Source organism: Quercus robur, chromosome 4 (assembly GCF_932294415.1).
Source record: "Quercus robur chromosome 4, dhQueRobu3.1, whole genome shotgun sequence".
Taxonomy (NCBI): domain Eukaryota; kingdom Viridiplantae; phylum Streptophyta; class Magnoliopsida; order Fagales; family Fagaceae; genus Quercus; species Quercus robur.
This window is the reverse complement of record NC_065537.1, coordinates 11,743,119-11,767,326: the sequence shown is the minus strand read 5'-3', so window position 1 is coordinate 11,767,326 and position 24,208 is coordinate 11,743,119. Positions and strand designations below refer to the sequence as shown.

General features: G+C 32.9%; 3 protein-coding genes across 3 annotated transcripts; all 3 read right to left on the bottom strand.

Annotated features, from left to right (window-relative positions):
• Positions 1–6,208: 6,208 nt before the first annotated feature.
• Positions 6,209–10,077, bottom strand: LOC126720576 (G-type lectin S-receptor-like serine/threonine-protein kinase At1g67520). Its single transcript, XM_050423178.1, has 7 exons — positions 8,733–10,077; positions 8,051–8,158; positions 7,718–7,917; positions 7,421–7,631; positions 7,059–7,296; positions 6,786–6,936; positions 6,209–6,699 (listed from the first exon to the last, which is right to left on the bottom strand). The coding sequence occupies exons 1-7, from the start codon at positions 9,943–9,945 to the stop codon at positions 6,394–6,396; spliced, it is 2,427 nt and encodes an 808-aa protein (XP_050279135.1). The 5' UTR covers positions 9,946–10,077; the 3' UTR covers positions 6,209–6,393.
• A 7,227-nt stretch (positions 10,078–17,304) lies between these two features.
• On the bottom strand, positions 17,305–18,746 carry LOC126720578 (uncharacterized). The gene is made up of 5 exons (XM_050423179.1): positions 18,651–18,746; positions 18,407–18,499; positions 18,203–18,304; positions 17,757–18,110; positions 17,305–17,633 (listed from the first exon to the last, which is right to left on the bottom strand). Exons 2-5 carry the CDS (start codon positions 18,407–18,409, stop codon positions 17,556–17,558), a joined length of 537 nt encoding a protein of 178 aa, XP_050279136.1. The 5' UTR covers positions 18,410–18,499; positions 18,651–18,746; the 3' UTR covers positions 17,305–17,555.
• Positions 18,747–19,777: 1,031 nt separating this feature from the next.
• On the bottom strand, positions 19,778–23,927 carry LOC126720575 (uncharacterized). The gene is made up of 4 exons (XM_050423177.1): positions 21,401–23,927; positions 21,063–21,320; positions 20,878–20,977; positions 19,778–20,795 (listed from the first exon to the last, which is right to left on the bottom strand). Exons 1-4 carry the CDS (start codon positions 23,722–23,724, stop codon positions 20,007–20,009), a joined length of 3,471 nt encoding a protein of 1,156 aa, XP_050279134.1. The 5' UTR covers positions 23,725–23,927; the 3' UTR covers positions 19,778–20,006.
• Between the last annotated feature and the right edge of the window lie 281 nt (positions 23,928–24,208).

Below are 24,208 nucleotides of genomic sequence, written 5' to 3'. Positions count from 1 at the left end.
ATCTCGGAGGCTACGTTACAAGGTGCGAAGGTGTTAGGCACCCACCTTGCCTGGTGAAACCGGTCTTCTAGACTATGGTAGCCAATATTTATATCATATCATCCAATATATTATCAATCAATTTGCATGTTGAATTTAATGTGTATGCATGTAATTAACCCTAATTCAATTTATTAAGCATTACATTTGGATTTAAAAATAAATTCTAGTGAATGTGTGTGGATGGTGATTACCTAGATTTAAGGATTTGAAAGAATTATTAAACAAACATATTTTTCATATTCTTGATATGGATTTAGGATCAAAACTAGTGTTTATGCATGAACATGTGATAAACAACCAAGAACATGTGAAGAACACATAAGAACATTTAAGAACATTCAAATATATTCAAGAGAATTTAAATAATTACTATCATACTTTGATCATAAATTCTTATCATGACAACATAAAAAACTAATTAGGGAAATAGATTATATCTTCATGCAAGATTCATATGGTGGAGGAAGAGACTCTTGATAGAGGTCATAAGGGTGGAGGAAAAGAAGAGTTAGGAGAGGGAAAATGAGTCTTACTTAATACCTTGAGTCTCAGGAAGACCAAGATATGACAAGATTACTCAACTTCACTAGAACTCAAGAGAAGAGAAGAGAGGGGGGCTTTTTGTGTACTTTGGAATGAAGAAGATGGAGGGTTTATATAATAGTGGTGGAGGAAATATGAATGGAAGGTCCTTTAATGAGGGTTGACAAAGAATCATGAACCTAAACCTCATTTTAGCCTTGGGGGAAATCTGGTGCATTAAATGGAAAGATTAGTGGGAGTGAGGAGCAAGCCAAAATTTAGTTTTCCCGTAGCTGCTGTAACAAAATGTAAAGCTAACTTCAAATAATCATATCTGACACAATTCTGATTGGAATTATCTCATTCTTGTGCTCAAATTGAAGCCCTGGATGTCTAGTTTTTGCGAAAATTAACCTCATTCATAGATTCAAAATATTCTGAGAGATATCGATGAAATGCTGAGCAGAGGTCATTTATTAGAAAATAATTTCAGCACAATTAACATTAATAGGTCCCAAATTAGCTTCCAATTAACATTAAATGGCACTAGCTACTCTCATTTCAGACTTAATTGGTTCCAAATTTACCCTAATTAAAAGATAATTGCAAAAATTACTCATTCAATAATTAATGTTTAACTATCTAGTTAATTAGGTGTGTGCAACCCTACCATAAAATATAATCCTAACCAATCAAATTATGACACATCATCGTTCTCAAATTGATTATACTTATAATCAATTGAAAACAATTGTTCATAATTACATATAGTTGGACTCAATTTATGATTGTGCATCTCGGCCATTAGAACTTTATTTGATGATAACTTTCAATCTGATGGTCTGATTAGGGCTTATGACTAGTCAATTTGATCATTACAACATCAAGATAATTTTGATGAAATGAGATTAAGGATTTAATGACTAGAATCAAGATGCATATTTTCAAGGTGAAATTATCTTTTTACCCTCCAAGTGAAGTTAAATGTGGGTTGCAAAATGGGGTGTCAACAGCTTGGATGACAGAACAAACCATCCAAGATTTCAAAATGCTAAACTTGCCATTTTTGCAAAGTTTATCATAAAATTCCCTTTGAAACGAAAATTCACGGCCATAGTCGGAATTAAAATGAATGAAATATCATGAAAATACCAAAATCCTAATTAAATGTACTATTTTTTTGGTAAAATGGTTGTTCTTAGGGCGTATTCACATAATAAAAATGGGCAAGCTACCTTCTATAAAAATGGCTCGACGATATCTTCTCCAGATTAGGAGAAATGACTTTTTCAAGAATAGTGCTATTAAATTTTCTACATTATGTCACCTCCCTTTCCAACGCAATAGCTCGACAACTATAACTCCAACTCATGTGAGGTCGAAGCTTATGGAAACTAGAAATCCATAAATTTCCAGGAACACCAAGTTTGAAAAAAATCCAAACTCTCAAATACCTCCAAAAAATAGCCCAAAAATAGGGTTGAAAAGAGGAAAAGCTGTAAATAAAAAATGTGAAGATGAGTGGATAAGATTGGATAATGGAGGTACCATACTCCCCCAACCGCTCATTAAGAGGGGCGGCTAAGGGGGTGTGTCACCAAAATACCCCCAAGCTCCTATAAATATCCCCCCACTTCCTTTAGGCAAAATATGAACAAAAATGCACACAAATTCCCAAAAATTCCATTTGGTCACTTTTTCTTTAGGCTTTTCTCTAGATTTACTTTCTCTCTCTTAGAAAACCTTCCTAAAAGCTGAAAATTGGGACTCCTTTTCTTCCATTTCTTTGCCATCACGAGCCCATAGGTGAGCTTCTAAAACTTTTGTAAAGGTGAGAGGGTGTAGCTTCTTTGATAGTTACACCATTATCCTTCTTGTGTGTAAAACTCCTTCTTATGTGTAAAATACCATGGAAATTAAGAGAAAATCTTGAGACCTTGTTTTGCCAACATGGAAGAGAACCCAAAAGCTTGGCTCTTACAAGTTTAGGTCTTATTTAAGAGAAATTTCCATTTTAAAAGGAAAAAAAAAAAGTTTTGAATCATGTCTTTTAAATTGTGTTCTTGCTTATAAATTGATTTTACTTTCAAGTCTTTAAATTATTTTCTTGTTCATAAATTGCTCTTACATTGAAGTCTTTAAATTATTATTATTATTATTATAAATTGCTTTTACATTTAAGTTCTTTAAATTATGTTCTTGCTTGTTTTTAATCCATAACTTTAAGTTCTCTTTATTTCCCTTGTTATCATTCTCATGGGAATAAGGATTCAAAGGTGATAGGTCTCTAGGTACCATGAATCCTAGATTACCAGACAATGAGAAGCTTGGGTAATCAAACCCTCAAAAAATGTTTTTTCCAAAAGATGAAAAAGGCTCCAATGGCCATTCTTTTTCTTAGAATGAATCTTTTCAAAGAAAGTTTCTTTTTGAATTCATTAAAGCCTTCCAATGGGGCACTTTTTTCAAAATCCTCAATCAATGACATTTTCAAAACCCTTATCCAAAAAGGGGTCAAGTTTGGTTCTTTATTTTTACACAAAAATGAATAAAAACCACGGTTTTCACTAAGACCATGGAAACCATTTTCTCAAAAGTCCTTTTTTTTTTCTTAAATGGTTTTGATCTAAGTTTTGGGTATTTTCTTTCTAAAAAAACATTGAATTTCCCTTTTCCTAAAATAAGATGGTTTTAATCTTAAACTTCTATTATTCTAAAACCCCTTTTAAATTAAGTTTTCTACCTTAAAAGATGATAAAAACCATGGATTTTACCTCAAAACCCTCTTTTTTTTCTTTTTTTTTAGAAAACCATGGAAACCATTTTCTTTAAACCAAATTCTTTTTCTTAAATAACTTTAGTTCCAACTTAGGGTTCTAAAAATTATTTACTTAAACATGAGTTTGTTCTTCCTTTGTTTTGAATTCCCTTTACAAATGGTTTTCAATCTTAGACCATGCATGTTTTTATGAAAACACTTTTCAAAAGCAAACCATTTTTCCTAAAGGGTCTAAAATTTTAGTTTTGGGTATGTTCTTTCTAAAAGGTTTGGGAAATCCCTTTTTCTTTCTAAAAAAGAAATTCCCTAAAAGGTTTTAAATCTTAAAGGTTCTGTGTCTTCAAAGTTTTGTTCATTAAAGTTCTTCTACTTTCCAAAATACCTCTCCTTAAAATTTGCACACTTTTTTTTGTTTTGGTTTTCCCATAAAAAAAAAAAAAAAAAAAAAAAAAAAAAAAAAAAAAAAAAAAAAAAAAAAAAAAAAACCTTTTTTCATGTAAAACCAAGAGAAGTGCTTTTGGGTCATTTTCCAACAAAGCTTTACAAACCCTTTTCCCAAAAGTGATGAGGTTTTCCCAAGGGAAAAACACTTATCTTTTCAAAAGAAAATTAAAGGTTTCTTTTTATGAGCATTGTTTTGAATCTTTTGTATTTTACATTTTTGTTGTTGAGGTTTGTGTTTATGATTCCCTTCCATTGAATCAATGGATTCATATCAAGTTGATATATCCCCCCCCCCCCCCCCCCCCTCCTCTTTGCGCTAATTATATATTTTGAGTTCAGTGTGTTTATGCTTGAGAATGAAACTTGGAGAATAAAGTGGACCTAAATGCAAAAAGATGACATCCTTCCTCTCCTCTCTTTTTTTATGTTGTGAAATATGCATATTCACATGATAGATATGTAATAAATATATTATTTTCATGTATATGTTTAAATCCTTGTAAATTTGTAATATAGTTTTAACATGATATGTATATATTTTATATAAAATATATACAAGCAATAGCATGTCAATATACACATCGCACCCTAGAAACACATGCACACGTAAGTCACGTTGCCAAAGCACCCAAAATGTGACAACTCCGGGGGAAAATCCTCCTCCCAAGGGCACCCATGCATCTTTTCTACAGTTCTCCTTCACTAGACCACTACCACCGGTAGTGATTGTTCTAATAGCATTAACTGAAGAGTCGTCAGGAGACCCCTACCCTCAATTGTTCCAATTTTTAAAGATGAAATTCTAATTTTTTTTAAAAATTTTATTGTTAACGTGATTAAGGGATGTACATGTGATTATGAATATGAGTTTTGATTTGGTGAATTATATGATGAAAAATTAAGGGTATATTTTTAAAAGAATTGGCCATTAATATTTGAGGTTTTTCTAAAGTCAACATTTAGGGGATTTGGGTCTCTAACATGTTGAAGTTGAAAAATCCATTCTTTTGTTTTCCATTGAGTGTATTTGGGTCAATTTGAGAGTTTAGTTAGCTTATTGTTTTGGTTGATGCTGTGATAAAAATGAACTTTTCTAAAATATTGTTAAGAGGGAGATTAAGAAAAATGATGAAGACATTGAAAGGTTTCCAATTAAAAAATTGGAGTTTTTATTTTGTAAATGATTTCATTGTAATTATGTATGTCAAACAGATTTACATATGGGGTTAAAAACTTTGTAAATGAGTAAGAGAAATGTTACATAACGGTCACTTTTACGGATCTATTGAAAACACTTTCAAAAGACCGAAATTCTTAATACTCTAAGAAATATCGGGAATTTAAGAAAAACTATTTTATGGTCCAGTCTTAGTAATATAATTGTGTAGGTAACGATTTTCATTTTAATGAGATTGATTTAAATTGGGTTATATAAAGTTGAGGATAAATTTTGAATGAAGTTTGTGGTTACCTTATCGTGTTATTGATTTTAGAAAAATAATCAATACTTACATATGAGCATTTTAAGATTAAACGTGTTTTGAAACATTATTCAAGGTTTTCTTAAAATGAATTATGTATGTGCATTATTTTTTCTACTTGATGATTTGTGGTTTTAAAATGACTAATGATCATTTGAAAATTTTTGGCTAAAATACCATTTTGCTGGTCCCTATATTGTAGGGTCAGTATCAATTTGGCCTTTATTATTTTCAACTTTAGTCTACTTAGTTTGTACATTTTGGTAGTAGTTAAACTAGATATTGTTATTTTTAACTTACATTCAACTTTGTCCCTATTATTTTTAATTTGCAATTATTTTGGATCCAAATCTCGATTTGCTTTAGTTGCTAAGTTGATATGTGTTTACCATAGTAGGATATTGGTAAGTTTGATTTGTGCTTGTGTTTGGTTGTCAAGAAAATGCAGGAAAAGTTATGATTTGATGGCAGTAACCAAATTGACTATAAGTTAAAAATAAGATAGACCAAATTCTTAAAAAAAAAAATTAAAAAAAAAAAAAAAAAACATTGACCAAATCAATGGCTACCAAATATAGAGATCAAATTGACAACAATCCACAAATGTTGGGACAACTAATATTTTTCCTAAATTTTTTTTAAGGAAACAAATTTTAAGAATAATAAACAAAAAATTTCTCAACAACTAATTGACTTATTGCATGAATTTGTGGTGGGGACTTTGGACAGTGCTCATTAGGTGGGTCCATGATTGAACAAATAAAATTCTCTTCCGTATCTAGAAAATTTTGCACTTAACAAGCGGGCCGTAGTTGATTATGAAATGATCATTACAAAGAATATGGTGGCGCATGATAGAGTGCTTACTTGCTTCTCAGAACTAAATCAGATTATATTTAAAAGATGTTTGTAATGGTAGATGGTCATAATCTGAATATAGTTTTGCAGCAAATGAAAGGGAATCTATGTTATAAACAAAATTGTAATAATTTACATGTAAGTAAGTATGTATAGCAGTAAATATCTAAGTGAAAACATTCAATTCTTGGGAAGTATTTGTTGGTAAACCACGTTAAATCAAAATTAACATACTCAAGCGTATGAAGTGATACTAAAAACATGCCTCTATCTTGGAATCATATTAGAAATTGACGCCCAATTTATCGAATTACATTCTGATTCTTTGTCATATATATGTGCCTCAATTGCTTGTCTTGCAAGAGAAAATGCAGGTTTCTTAGGTGATGGCAATGACAAATTGTCATTTGTCAACATAGCTAAGACATCTGACATTGCTGGCCGATCAATTGCACTATCTTCAACGCACAGGAGACCAACATGAACGCAACGAAGCATCTGATCCATATATGAATCATCAAGTGCTGGGTCCATTAGGTCCAAGGCAGTACCTTCATTCCATAACTCCCATGCCTGAAAAAGGATTATACATTATCAGAAACACACACTGAATATCATAGAATCATGAATCATCCGAAGCTCATAGTTTTTTGACATACATATCCCACTAGATTGAACAAGTGCTCTGTCTTGAAAAAACTGTTGTTCTTCCTTCCACTCAAGATCTCGAGCATAAGAACTCCAAAACTATAAACATCAGATTTTATAGAGAAAACTCCCTCCATGGCATACTCAGGAGACATGTATCCACTGCATCAAATTAGAAAAAATGGTTTTAAGTTTATAACTTCATTAATCATGTGGAAGCAAAGTGTTTAACATTCAAAATGAAACAAATATAGTAATGTATGTAATATAATTAATTTACTTACTATGTCCCGACAACCCTTTTAGTATTCGCTTCCAATTCATTTTGTTGAAAGATTCTTGCCATACCAAAATCAGAGATTTTGGGGTTCATATTTTCATCAAGGAGTATATTACTCGCTTTCAAGTCTCTATGAATTACTCTCAATCTTGAGTATTTATGGAGGTAAAGCAATCCTTGAGCAACTCCTTCGATTATACCAAAACGTTTTTGCCAATCTAGTAGCTTGCTCTTGTTTGCATCTGTTGAATATAAAAGTTAAATATGATTAATAATCTACTTTCAGCAAACTTATATAGATAAATATATAAATTTGTTGACGAAATCAAATGAAGTTTTAAAATAAAAGGAGAATGTTTTTCAAACCAAATAAAAATGAGTCCAAGCTTTTGTTCGGCATGTATTCGTAGATTAGCATCCTCTCTTCTCCGTGTAGGCAAAAACCCAAAAGCTTAACAAGATTCATGTGTTGAAGTTTAGATATGAGTATTAACTCATTCTTGAACTCAAGTATTCCTTGTCCTGAATTTCTCGATAGTCTCTTTATGGCTATTTTTTGCCCCGTCAACAATTCTCCCTGATATTTTGATCAAATAAGGTTTAGGCTAGGGTAAGACATAAATTAATTAAAATTGTATCTTTTGTATGTTATTTAGGGCTTACCATATAAACTTCTCCAAAGCCCCCTTCTCCAAGCTTGTTTTGCGGTGCGAAGTTGTTTGTGGCTGTCATGACATATGCATAATTAAATACACTTAAATCATGCCCCTTCTTCCCATCATTTGGAATCTGATTGACAATGGGAGATTGATCCAAACTCACTAAATCAAGTAAATCATTTTCATCTTTTGTTACATTATTCCCTGTCGTAATTTACCCCAAAAAAAAAAAATTATCAGTATTTCCATTAAACCAAAGAGAGAGAGAGAGAGAGAGCAACTAATATTCAAGTTGCTAAATTCGAACTAAAAAGTTCATTCTTCATGTAAACTATACCTTTGGGTACAAATTTTCTCCTTCTCTGTATATAACACAATATGCTGAAAAATATTACAAGCAAAGCAGCGACGATAACAGTGCCAATCCATATCCACTTCTTTGCTCCTACATTTGATCATAAGAAGCTGTATTAATAATCATCTTATGAGATTTATTTATCTATTCTTATTCTTTTTGTTTCAAAATTATATATTGCATATCAAAATTAATAGTCAGAAGTGAGATTTTCATGACCCCAAAAAAAAAAAAAAAAAAAAAAAAAAAGTAAAGATTGTGTAAGAGCCACTTGTAAAGGGGTAATAAGTTTGGTGCACCTTGAGAGGCCTAATTAGCTGAGATGCAAGTGGGTCTAATCCTTAAAAGTTAAATAACATTTAAAAAATCATGCTTGGGTACAAATGTGAGCCGTCGAAGCCTAAAATATTAAACTAATAGTCAAAGAGATCCAACTAAACCCGTATGAAGCTTCACATGTAACCCATACATAAAGTCAGATCATGGTTTTAAATTCTAGTGGTTTGTAGGTATTTTTTGTTTATAAAACTGTAATAATGATTTTCATTTACAATTTGTTCTCTAATAATATTGTTTATAAGGCTGTATTAGAAACTGTTTGCTATTTGATGAATTGACAGTCAGAATGTTCATAGCACAAAAAATCTAGCAAGTAAAAACTAACCTTTGTGAGAAGTCCTTGATGTTAGAACATAAAGAGATAGGAAATCACTAGCTTGGCTCGATTGGACCGCTTTTTCTCCTGTCGAAAATCGGCATCCAGTTTCATTAGAAAACTGATAAGTAAAAGCCACACAGCTACAGTTGCTCCAGCAAATAGCTTTACAGTCGCTGATGCCAAGACTATAATTGTTGTTCGACAAAATATCTCCGTTTACATAGTACCCAGTTGTGAGATCAAATTTGTCACCACGTTCCCTACACATTGGCTGCTCCCAACCTTGACATCCTCCACTAGTATCATAGCTATAACAATTATCAGCTCTGCCAATATCAGGTCCTCTCAAATCCTTAAATTGCCCCAAAAAAGTGATAATCCATTCAGACATCAGCACACTCTGATTTTTGTTACTGAAAGAGAAGTATTCTTCATCCTCATTTGAAACAACTTTGAAATCATACATAGATGTTATATCTGGTGAAATGTTCTCAAATTGGTTGTTTCTCAAGACCCCACTTTTCCAATGAACCACCCCTCTTTGCTTAATGACCAATTCAAGTCCCTTGGGGTCCCATTCAAGACTGAAAGCTCCATAATCTGGAATATCTGTAGTTAACCATGATGTGAGTGCCCAAGTTTGGCCAGTTTTGTGATTAATCCCTAGCTTCATTCCAGGCAAAAGGGTGTCCATAAGATAATCAAAACTTTGCCATAACACCCTTTTGGTAGACCCATCAAAGTTGACTTCTTTCAACACAAAATTGCCATTATCATACAGAGTAGCAACAGTGTTATTAGTACCAGAGGAGTATAAGATTATAGGACTCTCACCTTGGCGTACAATCTTCAATGTTCCATTGTTGTCCAAGGTAAGCGAACCCGTTTTGTCTTTGACAAAAGGATGACCACGATTGCCAAACCATACATAAAGATTGAAAGGACTCTTTGGATCAGCCATGTCTGATATTCCAACATAGCTGTCGTTCGAAATGATGTCAATCCTCCTAAAGAACCCCAAAGCGAAAGCCCCTTTTTGAGATACAAGGTAACTCGTGGAATTGAGTGTGTCACCAGGTTTGAGAGTGTCACCAATTGATGATAGGTTGCCAGATGTCACGTATACCCAGTCTGCAACATGAGGTGTCCACAAGGATGAGAAGAAGAGCAAGAAAACCAATGTGAGAAGGTGTACAAGTACAATGTTGGTGGTAGCCATGGTTGAGCACTGAAATTTGCTCACTTGGCAATTACTTGAATTCAATTCATTCACGGTTCAGCATCCAATGGAATAATATAATCAATTGCTAAAGTCTAAGTCTTGGGAGTATTGTATGAACGTGTGAGATATTCATCCTTGTGACCCTACTGGGTGGGTAGCCTAGATAAGAGATAGAGATGTGGGTGGGCCAGTTTAGCTTGAATTAATGGAGTAATTATTGGTAAAGTCAAAGTCGTTGGGACTTGTCGTGTTCTGTGAAATATACACCAAGTGACTCAACTTGCACCAGAATATGCATGATTCTTAGACCTCGAGTCAATAAAATACTGTAAAAGAAAGTTCTCATTAATTTTCGATGTTAATATAGAGAAGATAATAAAATATATGTCGGTTTGACTCAATCTTTCCGAGTTTCAACGGTTTTACATTGGATTGGGTTGCTAAAAGTTTAATTATAATGCCTAATTGGGCCTCAATTTTGTTGCTTCCTTCCTGCAATTTCTCCAAACAATTGTGGGTGGTTCAAGGCTCATTCAAGGAAGTATATAATTCAATCAAATTTAAAATATAAAAAAACCGTAGTATTTGTGGAAAAAGTGTCAATCAGAAAGATTTATTTTCTTCGCAAATTATTAGATAATCAATTAAATTAGTATGATATTAATTGAATAATTCTCGAAATAATGATATTAATTAATTAAATAAAAGGCGAAACTTCTATGAAGAAAAAAAGGCTTTACACTATGTTTGAAAAATTTATAAACCAGCGACAAAAAATAGAACAGAATATAAAATATTTTATTTATTTATTAGAGCATTTATAAACGAAATAAAAGAATATTTAAATCTACTGGTATACATTAAATTTTTACTTGTCCTTTCTCATAATTGGATTAAATTGATATTTTTATGTTTAATTCATTAAAATGATGAATTTTTTCTTATTTTTGGGATAAACATTTAGCCGCGAATAGATTAGATTAGTCATTGCGATTATTCAATTCATTTTTTAAAAAGTTTCAAATAATGAAATAGATAAAATATTTATATATTTTCATTACATTCTTTTTCATTCGTTATTATGTTCTATGTACTTAAACGGGCTATTAATTATGATACCAATTACATGCGTTTTTTTTTCTTCTTTCTTAAATTGCTTGATGAGGCGAACTGCAAGTGATACCGTTAGTATTTTGACTTTGAAATATGTGTCAAACTTCAATTCCAAGTAATTTTGGATTTTATTAACCCAAAAAAAAATTTTAGATTTTTCAATTTAGCATGATTTTTTTAAAAATTCCTTGCCTTTTTACCCACTTTGTTGTGTGAACAATAATTATTGATGTTCTTAAAAAAAAAAAAAAAAAAACAATTGTTGATCATGTGGCAGATCCTTTATCTTTTATATATATATAAATTTTTTTTTTTTTTTTACAAATTCCTTGCCTTTTTACCCACTTTGTTGTGTGAACAATAATTATTGATGTTCTTAAAAAAAAAAAAAAAAAAAAAAAAAAAAAAAAAAAAAAAAACAATTGTTGATCATGTGGCAGATCCTTTATCTTTTATATATATATAAATTTTTTTTTTTTTTACAAATTCCTTGCCTTTTTACCCACTTTGTTGTGTGAACAATAATTATTGATGTTCTTAAAAAAAAAAAAAAAAAACAATTGTTGATCATGTGGCAGATCCTTTATCTTTTATATATATATAATTTTTTTTTTTAATAATGCTGACATGGTATATAAGGTCGCGTACTAATATAACAAAATAAGAACATATAGGTTTCCAAAAAAAAAAAAAAAAGAACATGTAGAGCTGCATTGCGAAGACATTAAGAACCATGTCAAGAACTAAAAAAACTATGCTTAGAGTGTTGAAGTTCAATTAGTATTTGCTTATGTGTCTAATAAAGATGTTTAAGATTCAATCTCTCTTTTTTTTTTTTTTTTTTTTTTTTCTAAATATTAAGTTAATATGTGTTTATAAACTCATTAGTCAGGTTAACAACGTAAGGACGCGTACCGAAAGGCCTATCACACCAGCAATTTTCTTTGACTAGGGTGCGAAAGCAAAGTAAACGCAATATTGAGACATTTTTAGATCTTCACCGTCTATATCAATTCAATTTATAGCTTAAAGACAAATTGGAATATAACGTATTAACTAGAAACCATTATGTTAAAGGAAAATTATTGTTGTCAATCCAATCCAATGTAAAAGGAACCATTACATTGAGCCATTATGTTAAAGGAAAATTATATGTGGGTTTGACTCAATCTTTCCGAGTTTCGACGTATTAACTATAAACAAACAAACATGAATGAGCTTTTTATTGAGCCAAGCCTAAACAGCTTGGTTCATTTATAGCCCTATATCAAGAGATAATGTCTTCTCACTCTATTAGGCACAACAATAGCACATGCACGCGCGCGCGCACACACATGTACTCTCTCTCTCATATTAGTTAGCCCTAACATATTCTTACATAGTTACACGAGTAGGCCAGGAATTCCAAGCTAGCAGTCAAGAAAAGGGGCTTGATATTATTATAATTATCAAGTTTTATATTTTGACAAAAAAAAAATAAATATAATATTCTATTTAATTTTCTTGTGCATTGTACACTCATGACTTATTAAAGAAAATTTGAATGACTTATTTGTTCCTTTCTTCAAAATTTAAATTACATTATGAGAAAATTAATTTTGAATATAATTCCTTAGGTGCACTACATTAAGTTCTCCAATTAAATTTAAACATTTGGCTACTTTGATTAATGAAGTACGAATATTATTGTCTTTGGCAAAAATAACTAAATTAAATGCAATTATACATTTGAATTTAATTGAAAGCCCTAATTAATTGCTCTTAACAAATTGCACTTAAGTTTTACCCTAACATTATTTATTAATTTAGTACAACCCTCATCGAATTATAATATATATACATACATAGAACACGTGACTGCGGGACAGAAGCGCACAAGAAAAAGGAATCAATTATATTTGGAATTTTGTTTATCCATTGACTCCAATTTTGGCCGTCATCCATCTAAATGGGTCGGCGACGAATTTGGAGCAAGATTCAGTACTGAAATGCTGTCCAAGAAGTAGCCTTCGAATGGGGAGACTCTAACAGTACTCTACTCCGCTAGAGGAGCCATGGAATGGAATCATTGTCAAAACAGCCTACCAATTATGAAAGTGTTGAAAGATGGCTCATGATCATATCAGTTCACACGGCGGTGGCGCTTACTTTCCAAAATTCAAAGGTTCTAGAGTGGGGATAATAACTAAGGCAGGTCACAAGTTGACCAAGTGGCACAAAAAATATATTTATATATTATTTTTGAGTCAGCAATGGAGTAGGCCTTCAATTCTAGTCTAATCATTAGCCTATTTTGTAATAATAAATTAATAATGTGCTGTTTAGTGGTACTATAGTATTTCCTATTAAGGGGAGAAAAAAAAAAGTATTTAGAAATCCATGACCATAGGAATTGTTGGAATAAATTGTACTGACCGCGACGGATGTGTTAGTGTGTTTTGACACATTCCGAAGTGCCGGGCTATCCATGGATTGCATTTTCTGCTTTTTTTTTTTTTCAATAAAGGATTTTATGTCTTAAAATCAAAACTTAATTCATATTCATGTCCAGAATTTTTTTGTAGCGTACATATGTTTCACATAGCCAAACAACGATTTACGAGGTTTGTTAAAACGAAAGTTAATATTTTTAGCTTGATTGTGTGATAACTGGACAAACCAAACATAAAGATCTTTTGCACTATCAGCTAACTTCAATGGAGTCGCAGAAATGAGGTACGGTTTGGGACTTGGACTCTTTGGTTCGAATTCTTCGGAAAGCAATAGAGATTTGTAATTCATTTCCTAGAGCTAAATGATAATATTTTTGTTTTTCAACCCTTCTTATTAGTCCAAAGGGAAGAGTGTGAAAGGAGTCAGGAGAATCAGATTAATCCCGTGTATAAGTGAAACATTTGAGTCAGCATGCTGTTTCTTTGCATTATTCAGTTGGAAATGTCCTTTACTTTTAGTATAATTTACTTTTGAGTAATTATTAGAGGTGACAAATGGACGGGTTGGGTGTATAATTACCCATTTATCCATTTATGACCTGTTTATATATAAATTAATTATCAATTTCCAACCCAACCCATTTAACCAAATATGACCTAAATACCTCTAAAACTATTGAATACCCTCTTGACCTCCAAAATACCCATAAATACCTAAAATGATGCAAATACCCCAAATCTTCCAAAATTACCAATATACCCTTGGACATCCAAAATTATCCCCAAAATCTCTAAAATTAGCAAAATACCCATGAAACCTCTAAAATGACCAAAGTACCTCTAATATCTCTAAAATCACCAAATATGCTTAAAAACCACTAAAATGAACAAAATCCCTCAAAAATCTCTAAAATGACCAAAATACCCCCAAAACTCAAAAAAATGACCAAAATACCATCGAAACCTGAAAATTACCAAAATACCCCCCAAAATCTAAAAAATTACCAAAATACCTCCAAAACCTAAAAATAACCAAAATACCCCCAAAAACCTAAAAAAATTACCAAAATACCCCCAAAACCCAAAAAATGACCAAAATACCCTCAAAACCCAAAAAAATGACCAAAATACCATCAAAACGTAAAAATGACCAAAATACCCCCGAAACCTAAAAATGACCAAAATATCCCCGAAACCCAAAAAATGACCAAAGTACCCTCAAAACTAAAAAAAAATGACCAAAATATCCCCGAAACCTAAAAATTACCAAAATACCCCTGAAACCCAAAAAAATACCAAAATACCCCCGAAACCTAAAAATGACCAAAATACTTCCAAAACCCAAAAAACGGCCAAAATACCCCTGAAACCCAAAAAATGACCAAAATACCCCCAAAACCCAAAAAATGGCCAAAATACCCCAAAAAGCTAAAAAAGTACCAAAATATCCCCGAAACCCAAAAACTGATCAAAATACCCCTGAAACCTAAAAAATACCAAAATACCCCCGAAACTCAAAAAATACCAAATACCCTTGAAACCCAAAAAATGACCAAAATACCCTCGAAACCTAAAAATGACCAAAATACCACCGAAACCTAAAAAATTACCGAAATACCCCAAAACATAAAAATTACCAAAATACTTCTGAACCCTATAAATTTACCAAAATAACCATAAAACTAAAAGGACGACAGAAATGCCCTTGTAACCTAAAAAATGGCTAAAATACCCTTAGAATCTAAAAGATGATCAAAATAAGCCCGAAACCTAAAAAATTACCGAAATTCCCTCGAAACCTATAAAATCAATGAAAGACTCTTAGAATCTTTAATTTGTCAAAAATATCCTCGAAACATCCAAAATACCCTAAAACCTCTATTTCAGTAATTTTAGATGTTTCAGGTGTATTTTGGTCATCTTACATGTTTAGGGGCATTTTGGTCATAATTTGGGTTTCAGGGGTTTTTATTGATTATTTTTTTAGGTTTTGGGGTTATTTTGGTCATTTTTTAGGTAGCAGGGTATTTTGGCAATATTTTTAGGTTTCGGGGGTATTTTAGTTATTTTTTAGGTTTTAGAGGTATTTCGGTCATTTTTTAGGTTTATGGAGTATTTTGGTAATTTTTTAGGTTTGGGGAGTATTTCGGTCATTTTTTAGGTTTATGGAGTATTTTGGTAATTTTTTAAGTTTTGGGGGTATTTTGGTCATTTCTTTAGGTTTTTGGGGGTATTTTGGTCATTGTTTTAGGTTTTGGGGTTATTTTAGTCATTTTTTAGGTCTTGGGCTATTTTAATCATTTTACAGGTTTTAGAGGTATTTTGGTAATTTTTTAGGTTTCGGGGGTATTTTTGGTAATTTTAAAGTTTCAGAGGTATTTCGGTCATTTTTAAGGTTTAGGGGGTATTTTGGTCATTTTTTGGGTTTTTAGGGTATTTTCGTAATTTTTGGGTTTTGGGGATATTTTGGACATTTTAGAGGTTTTGGGGGGGGGGGGGGATATTTTGCTCATTTTAGAGGTTTTGGAGGTATTTTTCTGATTTTGTGGGTTTTGGGGGTATTATGGTCATTTTTTGGGTTTTTGGGATATTTTGGACATTTGAGAGGTTTTGGGGAAGGGGGGGGGGTATTTTGCTCATTTTAGAGATTTTGGAGGTATTTTAGTCATTTTGTGGGTTTTGGGGGAATTTTGGCCATTTTTTGGGTTTCGAGGGTATTTTTGTCATTTTTTGGGTTTTGGAGGTATTTTGGTCATTTTTAGGTTTTAGGGGTATTTTGGTCATTTTTTGGGTTTTGTGGTATTTTAGTAATTTTTAGGTTTTAGGGGTGTGGGGTCCAATAATTTGTGGCCCTGGCCCATTTTTCATGTTGGGGCCCAAGGCCCAAGCCGAGGAAGGTTATAGCCGAGGATAGGTAATAGAAGCCCAAATAGTCTTGAGACCAGCCGAGGATGATTCTGTCCTCGGCATACCCGAGGTCTCCCTGGAAGGAAGGTCAAAAGCAGTATAGGAACAGTTTGGAAAAAAATCTAAAATATCTAGGTCAATAGAGAAGGGTACGCTGGATAATATAACGACCAAGGACAGAGGGAAAGCTGCCCTTACTGCCATTCAATGCTCTGCACCTGACAGAGCCATACTCTCCAGCTTTTACAACCACCCCCAACCACTCTGGGTATGGGCTGATGGGACAAGTATCAGTCCTGGAAAATCGAACCTACACGTCACTACAAGAAATCTGGGTTTAGGCGACGTTTTTAAAAACGTCACTAAAAACCTAAAAACGTCACTATAGTATATAGCGACGTTTTTTTTGCGACGTTCAAAAACATCGCAATAGAGCAGTCGCTATATATCTATTGCGACGTTTCAAAAAACGTCGCCATATGTTACTCTTTTAGTGGCGTTCAAAAACTTTTAGTGACGTTTTATAAAATGTCGCTAAATAATATTACATTTTCGTATATAATGTAAGGAAAATACATTTAGTGACGTTTTTAAAACGTCGCAAATAACCGCACCTATAGCGACATTTCAAAAACGTCGCAAAAGAATTCATAAGCTTGTTTTTTAGTGACATCTTTTTAGCGTCGTTTTTAAAACGTCACAAAAACCTACTTTTTTTTTTTTTTTTTTTTTTTTTAAATGCAATATAAACCTACTTAAAATTCAACAATAACTAACACAAGCTTGTAATAGATCAAATATACCTATTGATCATCAATATTCCACAATCACATTAACCATATATTCAATATATATTTATATACATATATTTATATGTTTAATACCAATACATATATCATCTTGAATAGAACAAAATACTTGTATATCTACAAAAAAAAGACAACCACCTAAACTATGACAATATTAAACAAAGTACAATATTTCCAAAATAAATGTGGTTGTAACAGAACACTTGTCTACTTATACCAAAAAAAGACAACCACCCAAACTATGGCTATATTATAAACAAAATACAATAGTTCCAAAATAATTGTGGTTGTTCAAAACAACTATCTAATAGCCCATGGAGTCCTTAAAACACTGCAGGTAGTACCGCTATATGCTAGTTTCTTGATGGGATGAAGCCTGTGATCTGTAAGGAGTTGGAGATTGATGATCTAAACCAAAACCAGCCTGAATACAAATTAAAGTATCTAATAAGTTCATAAAGAAATCATTTCGATTAACAAAATAGTAGTTGCTATACTTAAAAAATTTAAAAACCAAATGCATTCTTAAAACATTAAAATTTAATACCTGACTAGCTTCTGAAGAATGATTTTGCTGATTTTGCACTAGTTGCATCAATTGAGTCATTCGCTCCTCCAAGTTTTCATAACGATTCACTTTCTCCGTCAAAGAAGCAACTTGATTCTCCAATTGAATCACTTTAGCATCCCTTTCTTGGCTTCTTACTTGAGCAATTGTAGGAGTGCTTTTGGCAGGATGCATACTTGGGGTTGGGCCAAATCCCACACCTCGAACACGACCATTGCACTTATTACCAAACACTTGAGCATATACATCATCTGGTGCCCATGCAATACTTCCAGTAAGGTCGGATGACTGCACACGATTTGAGGACTCACTCAACAGTTCGTTGATTTTTTCCTAATATTCAAAAGTTGAACACAATAACACATTAGAAATTAACAATGTTAATAGATTCAATATTACACTTAGCAAATCATGATATTACTTACAATGTTGCTTTCTGCTTCAGTGTTAACAGGAGTACCATCTTTACGAAGATGGAGTTTTACATATACCTCTGCACGCTCTACAGGATGCCCAAGCGTTGTTACCTAAATTATGTTCATTACATTTATTTAATTAGGAATAATGGTCTCATACAAACTTAAGAACAATCTAATAAGTCATTTACAAGATAATTATTGAGTCATTACCATTTCTTCTGCGTACGAAGCAAAGTTTTTTGAACCACCAGTATGTACATTTTTTTGCTTGGAACGACTATTCTTGTTTACCAAAGCAAGATCCTACGTTCAAAAAGTTTACATATTTAAACAAAGTATTATTTGAATATATTTTTCATGGTAGATATTCAATGTAAATTAAGGATATCCATATGAATGTTCTTGTTTTGATGATGATGTAGAACAATTAAAGCATATCAATATAGAATAATACCCTCGTTTTTGGTAAATTCCAATGCTGAACAAGGTCTTCATAATCTTCAAGAATTACATCTGGTGGTGCTTGTGCTCTATTTCCTCTTCTTAAGAAATACTTTCTTCTTCAAAGATGACTTGTGGTTCCTCCAACATTTCGCAATTGTGGACAATGTCATATTCTTAATTGCCTCCAACCTAGCAGGTTCTTCAGGAAAAATCCATTTTGACTACATGCAATAGCTTAGTTAGCAAAATCCATATCAAGCTAAACACTTGTGTAAAACTCAATACAAGATAGAATAATACACACATAGTCTATAACTTCCTGAATACCTGAACAGTATCCCATATTTCTTCCTTAATGGCATTCTTGTCCAATTCGTATACTTAATTGGGCACAAATGGGGTTTTCGTGCAATTGTACCCAACCAACCTGTGAAGTGCCTCCCTGCCTTCTTAAGTGGTTGATTTGAACTAGTTAGGTAACTCAATCTTGTGATTTTCAGGGAGATTCCAAATGAATGAGTACTTGCTAGGACCGCGAGTAGGATGTACTGGTAGTGGCACAACTGTAATGATAATAAAACAATAAAAGCCATTATCGTGCAATATGAGATATTTGTCAAACAATATTAACCATAATCACAAACATGATCTTATAAATATATAAAATACCTGGATTTGGTGCATTTGATGGATTAACTGTGGATGATTGGCCAATTTCTTGTTGTGACTCATGATCCACATTTTCATTAGAGGCTTGTTGTGACAACCTTACCGAAACGTCACGTATAACTAAATCTCTCATTTTTGTTTATACCTTTAAGAACTAAAATAAACAAAGAAGATTTATATCCATTTCTATCCATATCTTCATTTACACAACAAATTCTTAGTTTCATAAACATACAAATAATATTATACACAATCTTATATTATAATAAACAAAACATATCAAGTCTATCTATATCCTCATTCACACAAATGGACTAAGTCTTGTATCTCTACAAACTTAAGCAAAAACCATGAAAGTGGAATTACACATACACTTAAATATAGTGCACAACATATTCAAAACCACATAGTTTCATAAACATGCAAATAGAATTACACATAATCTTAAATATACTAAACAAACCATATCAACTCTATCAATATCCTCATTCACACAAATGGACTAAGTCTTTAACCTCTTAAGAAACAAGCAACAACCATCTAAAAAGGATTACAAACAAACTTGTTCTATAGTACACAATAACTTCATAACCACTTAGTTTCATAAACATGCAAATAAGATTACACAAGATAACTTTAAAACTCTTCACAAGTAAAGCAAAGCAAATAGAAATACACATGAAAGATGAATGACATATTAACTCTCATCATCAGTCGACTCATCATTGGACCCATCATTGAGCTCTTCACCATCTTCATTCTCATCATCAGTAGACTCATCATTGGACTCATACACATCATCAATGAACTCTTCATCATCTATATTGTCATCTTCAACCAATTCACGCTCAACAAATAACGGTGTTTCATAAATAGTCCCTTCTACATGTCTACGAGTCCATGCAAGATTTTCATTTACATCATGTGTATTATCAATGGTTATATTATAAGGAACATTCTCACAAAAGTTATCTACATCATCATCAGATGAAGCAGCAGTTCCAACATCAAAAACATCCCTAGCTTTTGTTTTAACAACAGCCATCCAATCTTTATGTCTTGAATCTTCCACATAAAAGACTTGTGAAGCTTGAGAAGCTAAGACATACGACTCATCAATCAATCGATCACCCTTATGTATCAATCTTGTAAAATTGACAAGAGGGAAACCAAACTTGTCTGTCTTATATCCCCTTCCACTATCCACATCAAACCATTCACATTTAAATAATACATATTGTAATTTCTCAAAATATTTTAACTCAATAATGTCAGTTAAGACACCATAGTAAGTAACGCCACTTTCAGTGGCGACACTAACTCCACTGTTCTGAGTTTTCCTATTTACCTCAGAATCTTTGGTGCGAAACTTCAATCCATTTAGAACATAACGCTTGAACCGTTTAACTTCATTATCTGGATATCGAGCAAGCCATATAACTTTTTTAGGAAGTTTCTCCCTCTCATCAACATCCATTGACAAAACCTAATATAAACGATGTGTTCTATTAAAAGTATAATCTCAAGAAAGTTACAGCAAAAAATACTTTTATATGTCATACACTTACATGGTACTTAAACCAGTGACAAAATCTCTCCATGTGTTGCTTTTCAATAACATCATTAGCTACATTTGGGTGAAGTTTCTTTAAATGATCTCTGTGCACACTATGTAGAAAAATATGTGTTAGTATTATAAACTTGAGTTATGTTATGACATTAAGCGGTACCGGATGATGTCTTAATTACTTACATGCGAAATGGGGTAATTTCATCACAACTGAATAGCACATAACGATGTGCTTGAGTCCATGATTTTGAATCTAAGGTGATGCTCAACACTGCACCTGTAGATTCTTCAACATTCCTTATGGGCCGAGTGAAAATAGTTTCGACATTTTTGAAATATCGTGAACAGAATGTTAAGCACTCCTCTGCCAAGTACCCTTCTGCAATACAACCTTCTGGACAAGCCTTATTTCGAACATAGGACTTCAATCGTGACAAGTACCTATGTGAATAAAGAAGATCAACAATGAAACATTGAATTTAAATGAAAGCAAATGGATAGACTTACTACATATGTCTTACCGCTCTACGGGATACATCCAATGATAATGAACTGGGCCAGCAATCTTGGCTTCGTCAGTCAAATGAATGAGTAGATGTACCATAACTGTAAAGAAAGAAGGAGGGAATATCCTTTCCAATTCACACAACGTCACCGCAATTCTCTTCTGAAGACTCTCAAGATCTTCCAAACTCAATACTTTGGAACATATTTCCCTAAAGAAACAAGATAACTCAATCAAATATTTGCTCACTTCATCCGGCAAAGATCCACGTATAGTTATTGGAAAAAGTTGTTGCATCAAGATATGACTATCATGGCTTTTCATCCCAGAAATCTTGCATTCTTTAAGTTTAACACAGCGGGATACATTTGAAGCATAGCCATCCGGCACACTTACACTCTTCAAAACTTCCAAAAAACTATCTTTTTCACTAGTAGTCATTTCAAAGCAAGCACGTGGCTTATATGTCTTATCACTACCAAGCTCCTCAAGATAAAGTTCACTTCTTATACCCATTTCTTCTAAGTCAAGGCGTGCCTTTAAGTTATCCTTCGTCTTTCCATCCATGTTCAACACTGTGCCAATTACATTGTCAACCACATTTTTTTCTATATGCATCACGTCAAGATTGTGACGCAACAAGTGGTTCTCCCAATAAGGCAAGCTAAAAAATATACTTCTCTTCTTCCATATACACAAGGCTTCCTCCCCTCTTTTTCTCTTATTCGTCAAATTAACTTTTTTCTTCCCAAAAACAACATCAACCACAGCTTCTGTTTGCGCAATGATTTCACTTCCTGAAACTACAACAGGAGCTTGACTGAAATCTTTACGCCCGTCAAACTCCTTATCATGATTACGAAATTCATGATCACTATCCAAGAATCGTCTATGTCCAATATAGCTGAATTTTCTTCCATGTTTTAACCAACGAGATTGAGGATCATAGTTACAAGAAGGACATGCAAGAGCACCTTTGGTACTCCAACTTGAAATATCACCATATGCTGAAAAATCATTTATAGTCCACAACAACGCTGCATGCATTTGAAATGAGCTATTGGAAGACACATCAAACGTTTCTACACCAACATCCCATAATTCCTTGAGTTCTTGTACTAAGGGTTGTAAGTACACATCTATATCGTTCCCAGGAGAGGTTGGACCAGGAATCAATAGTGATAACATGAAATAAGCCCTTTTCATACACATCCAAGGAGGAAGATTGTATGGGACCAACATGACAGGCCAAGTACTATGAGCAGTACTCATATTGGAGAACGGATTGAATCCATCAGCTGCTAATCCAGGTCTAACATTACGAGGCTTAGATGAGAATTCTACATACTTAGAGTCAAATGACTTCCAAGCTTTAGAGTCAGCAGGATGCCTCATTAACCCGTCATTTGTACGACCATTAACATGCCATTTCATGTGGGGAGCTACTTCAGGAGACATAAACAATCGTTTCAACCTTGGCTTCAAAGGGAACCACCTTAAGATCTTTGCAGCTTTCTTCTTTACCTTCTTGGAAGGAGCATTCGTATTTTTTGGAACTTCGGCCTCGTTGCTTGCCCACCTTGAATGGTTACAATTTGAGCAAGCTTCAAGGTTGGAATTTTCCTTCCAAAACAACATACAATCATTGGGGCAAGCATCAATCTTCTCATAACTCAAACCCAAATCCTTAATAATTTTTTTTGCCTCATAACAGTCTTTTGGCAACTTCGCACTTGAAGGTAGTAGCTCTTGCAAAAATTGAAGCAAGAAGGTGACTGATTTGTTACTCCAACCAAGTAAACACTTCAAGTGGTACAAATACACAATGACTAACAATTTGCTAAATTTTGTACAACCTTCATAACAAGGTTCCTTAACATCTTTGAGCAATTTCAGAAATTGGAGTGACTCTTCGTTAGGACCTTGTGTAGGTTGTTCCACACCAGGGCCTCCTACCATAGGATCTGATGCCATATCTTCTTCCATTGGTTCGGGTACCATATCATGCATAGGGAACATGTGATGCAACATTTCATGAATATTACTATTTTCATTTGAGTTTTCTTGGACAAAAGTACTAGGAGTTCTAACAGAAGTCTTTCTAGATGATGATTCCCCATGAAAAGTCCAACGTCGATAACCCCTACAAATCTCATGTGATACTAGATGAATTCGTACAACATCTATAGCCAACATTGTTGAATGTGCACATTTTCGACATGGACAAACAATTGTACCATCTCGTTGTGCATGTTGAGATGCAAAATTCAAGAATTGTGCAACTCCAGTTCTATATTCCACAGATGTCCTATCTCTAATGTCCATCCAACTCTTGTCCATAACTATAAAACAAATTTACACAATAAATACCTATAGTACAATATCATGAAAGAATAAACCAACCATTAGTCCATATTTCAATTACTCTAACAAAACAAACCTATGCTTCTAAGAAAACAAAGCAAAATTTTCAAATTTGAGAAAATGACTTGCAAGTCACACCAAGGTCCTAAGTGTAGACATAAGGAGTCAAAATTTATAAGTAATTTATTAATACATTTGGTAACTAATCAATATCTCTTGATAATTGCCATTTAATTTGCATGTTCGACATGTGAAAGAAATGATAAATCAAACTACAATCTATCACAAAACAATTATCAATGCAAGCCACCCGTTTGCTCCAACTCAACAATCCACCCCAACGCAATTATCATAATCAATAATATGGAATGCTTACAAGTATTGAAGTTGAAAAAGTAATCAACAAATATAACTCAACCATATACATTCAAATTTCCAAATTTAATAAACACTCCTAATA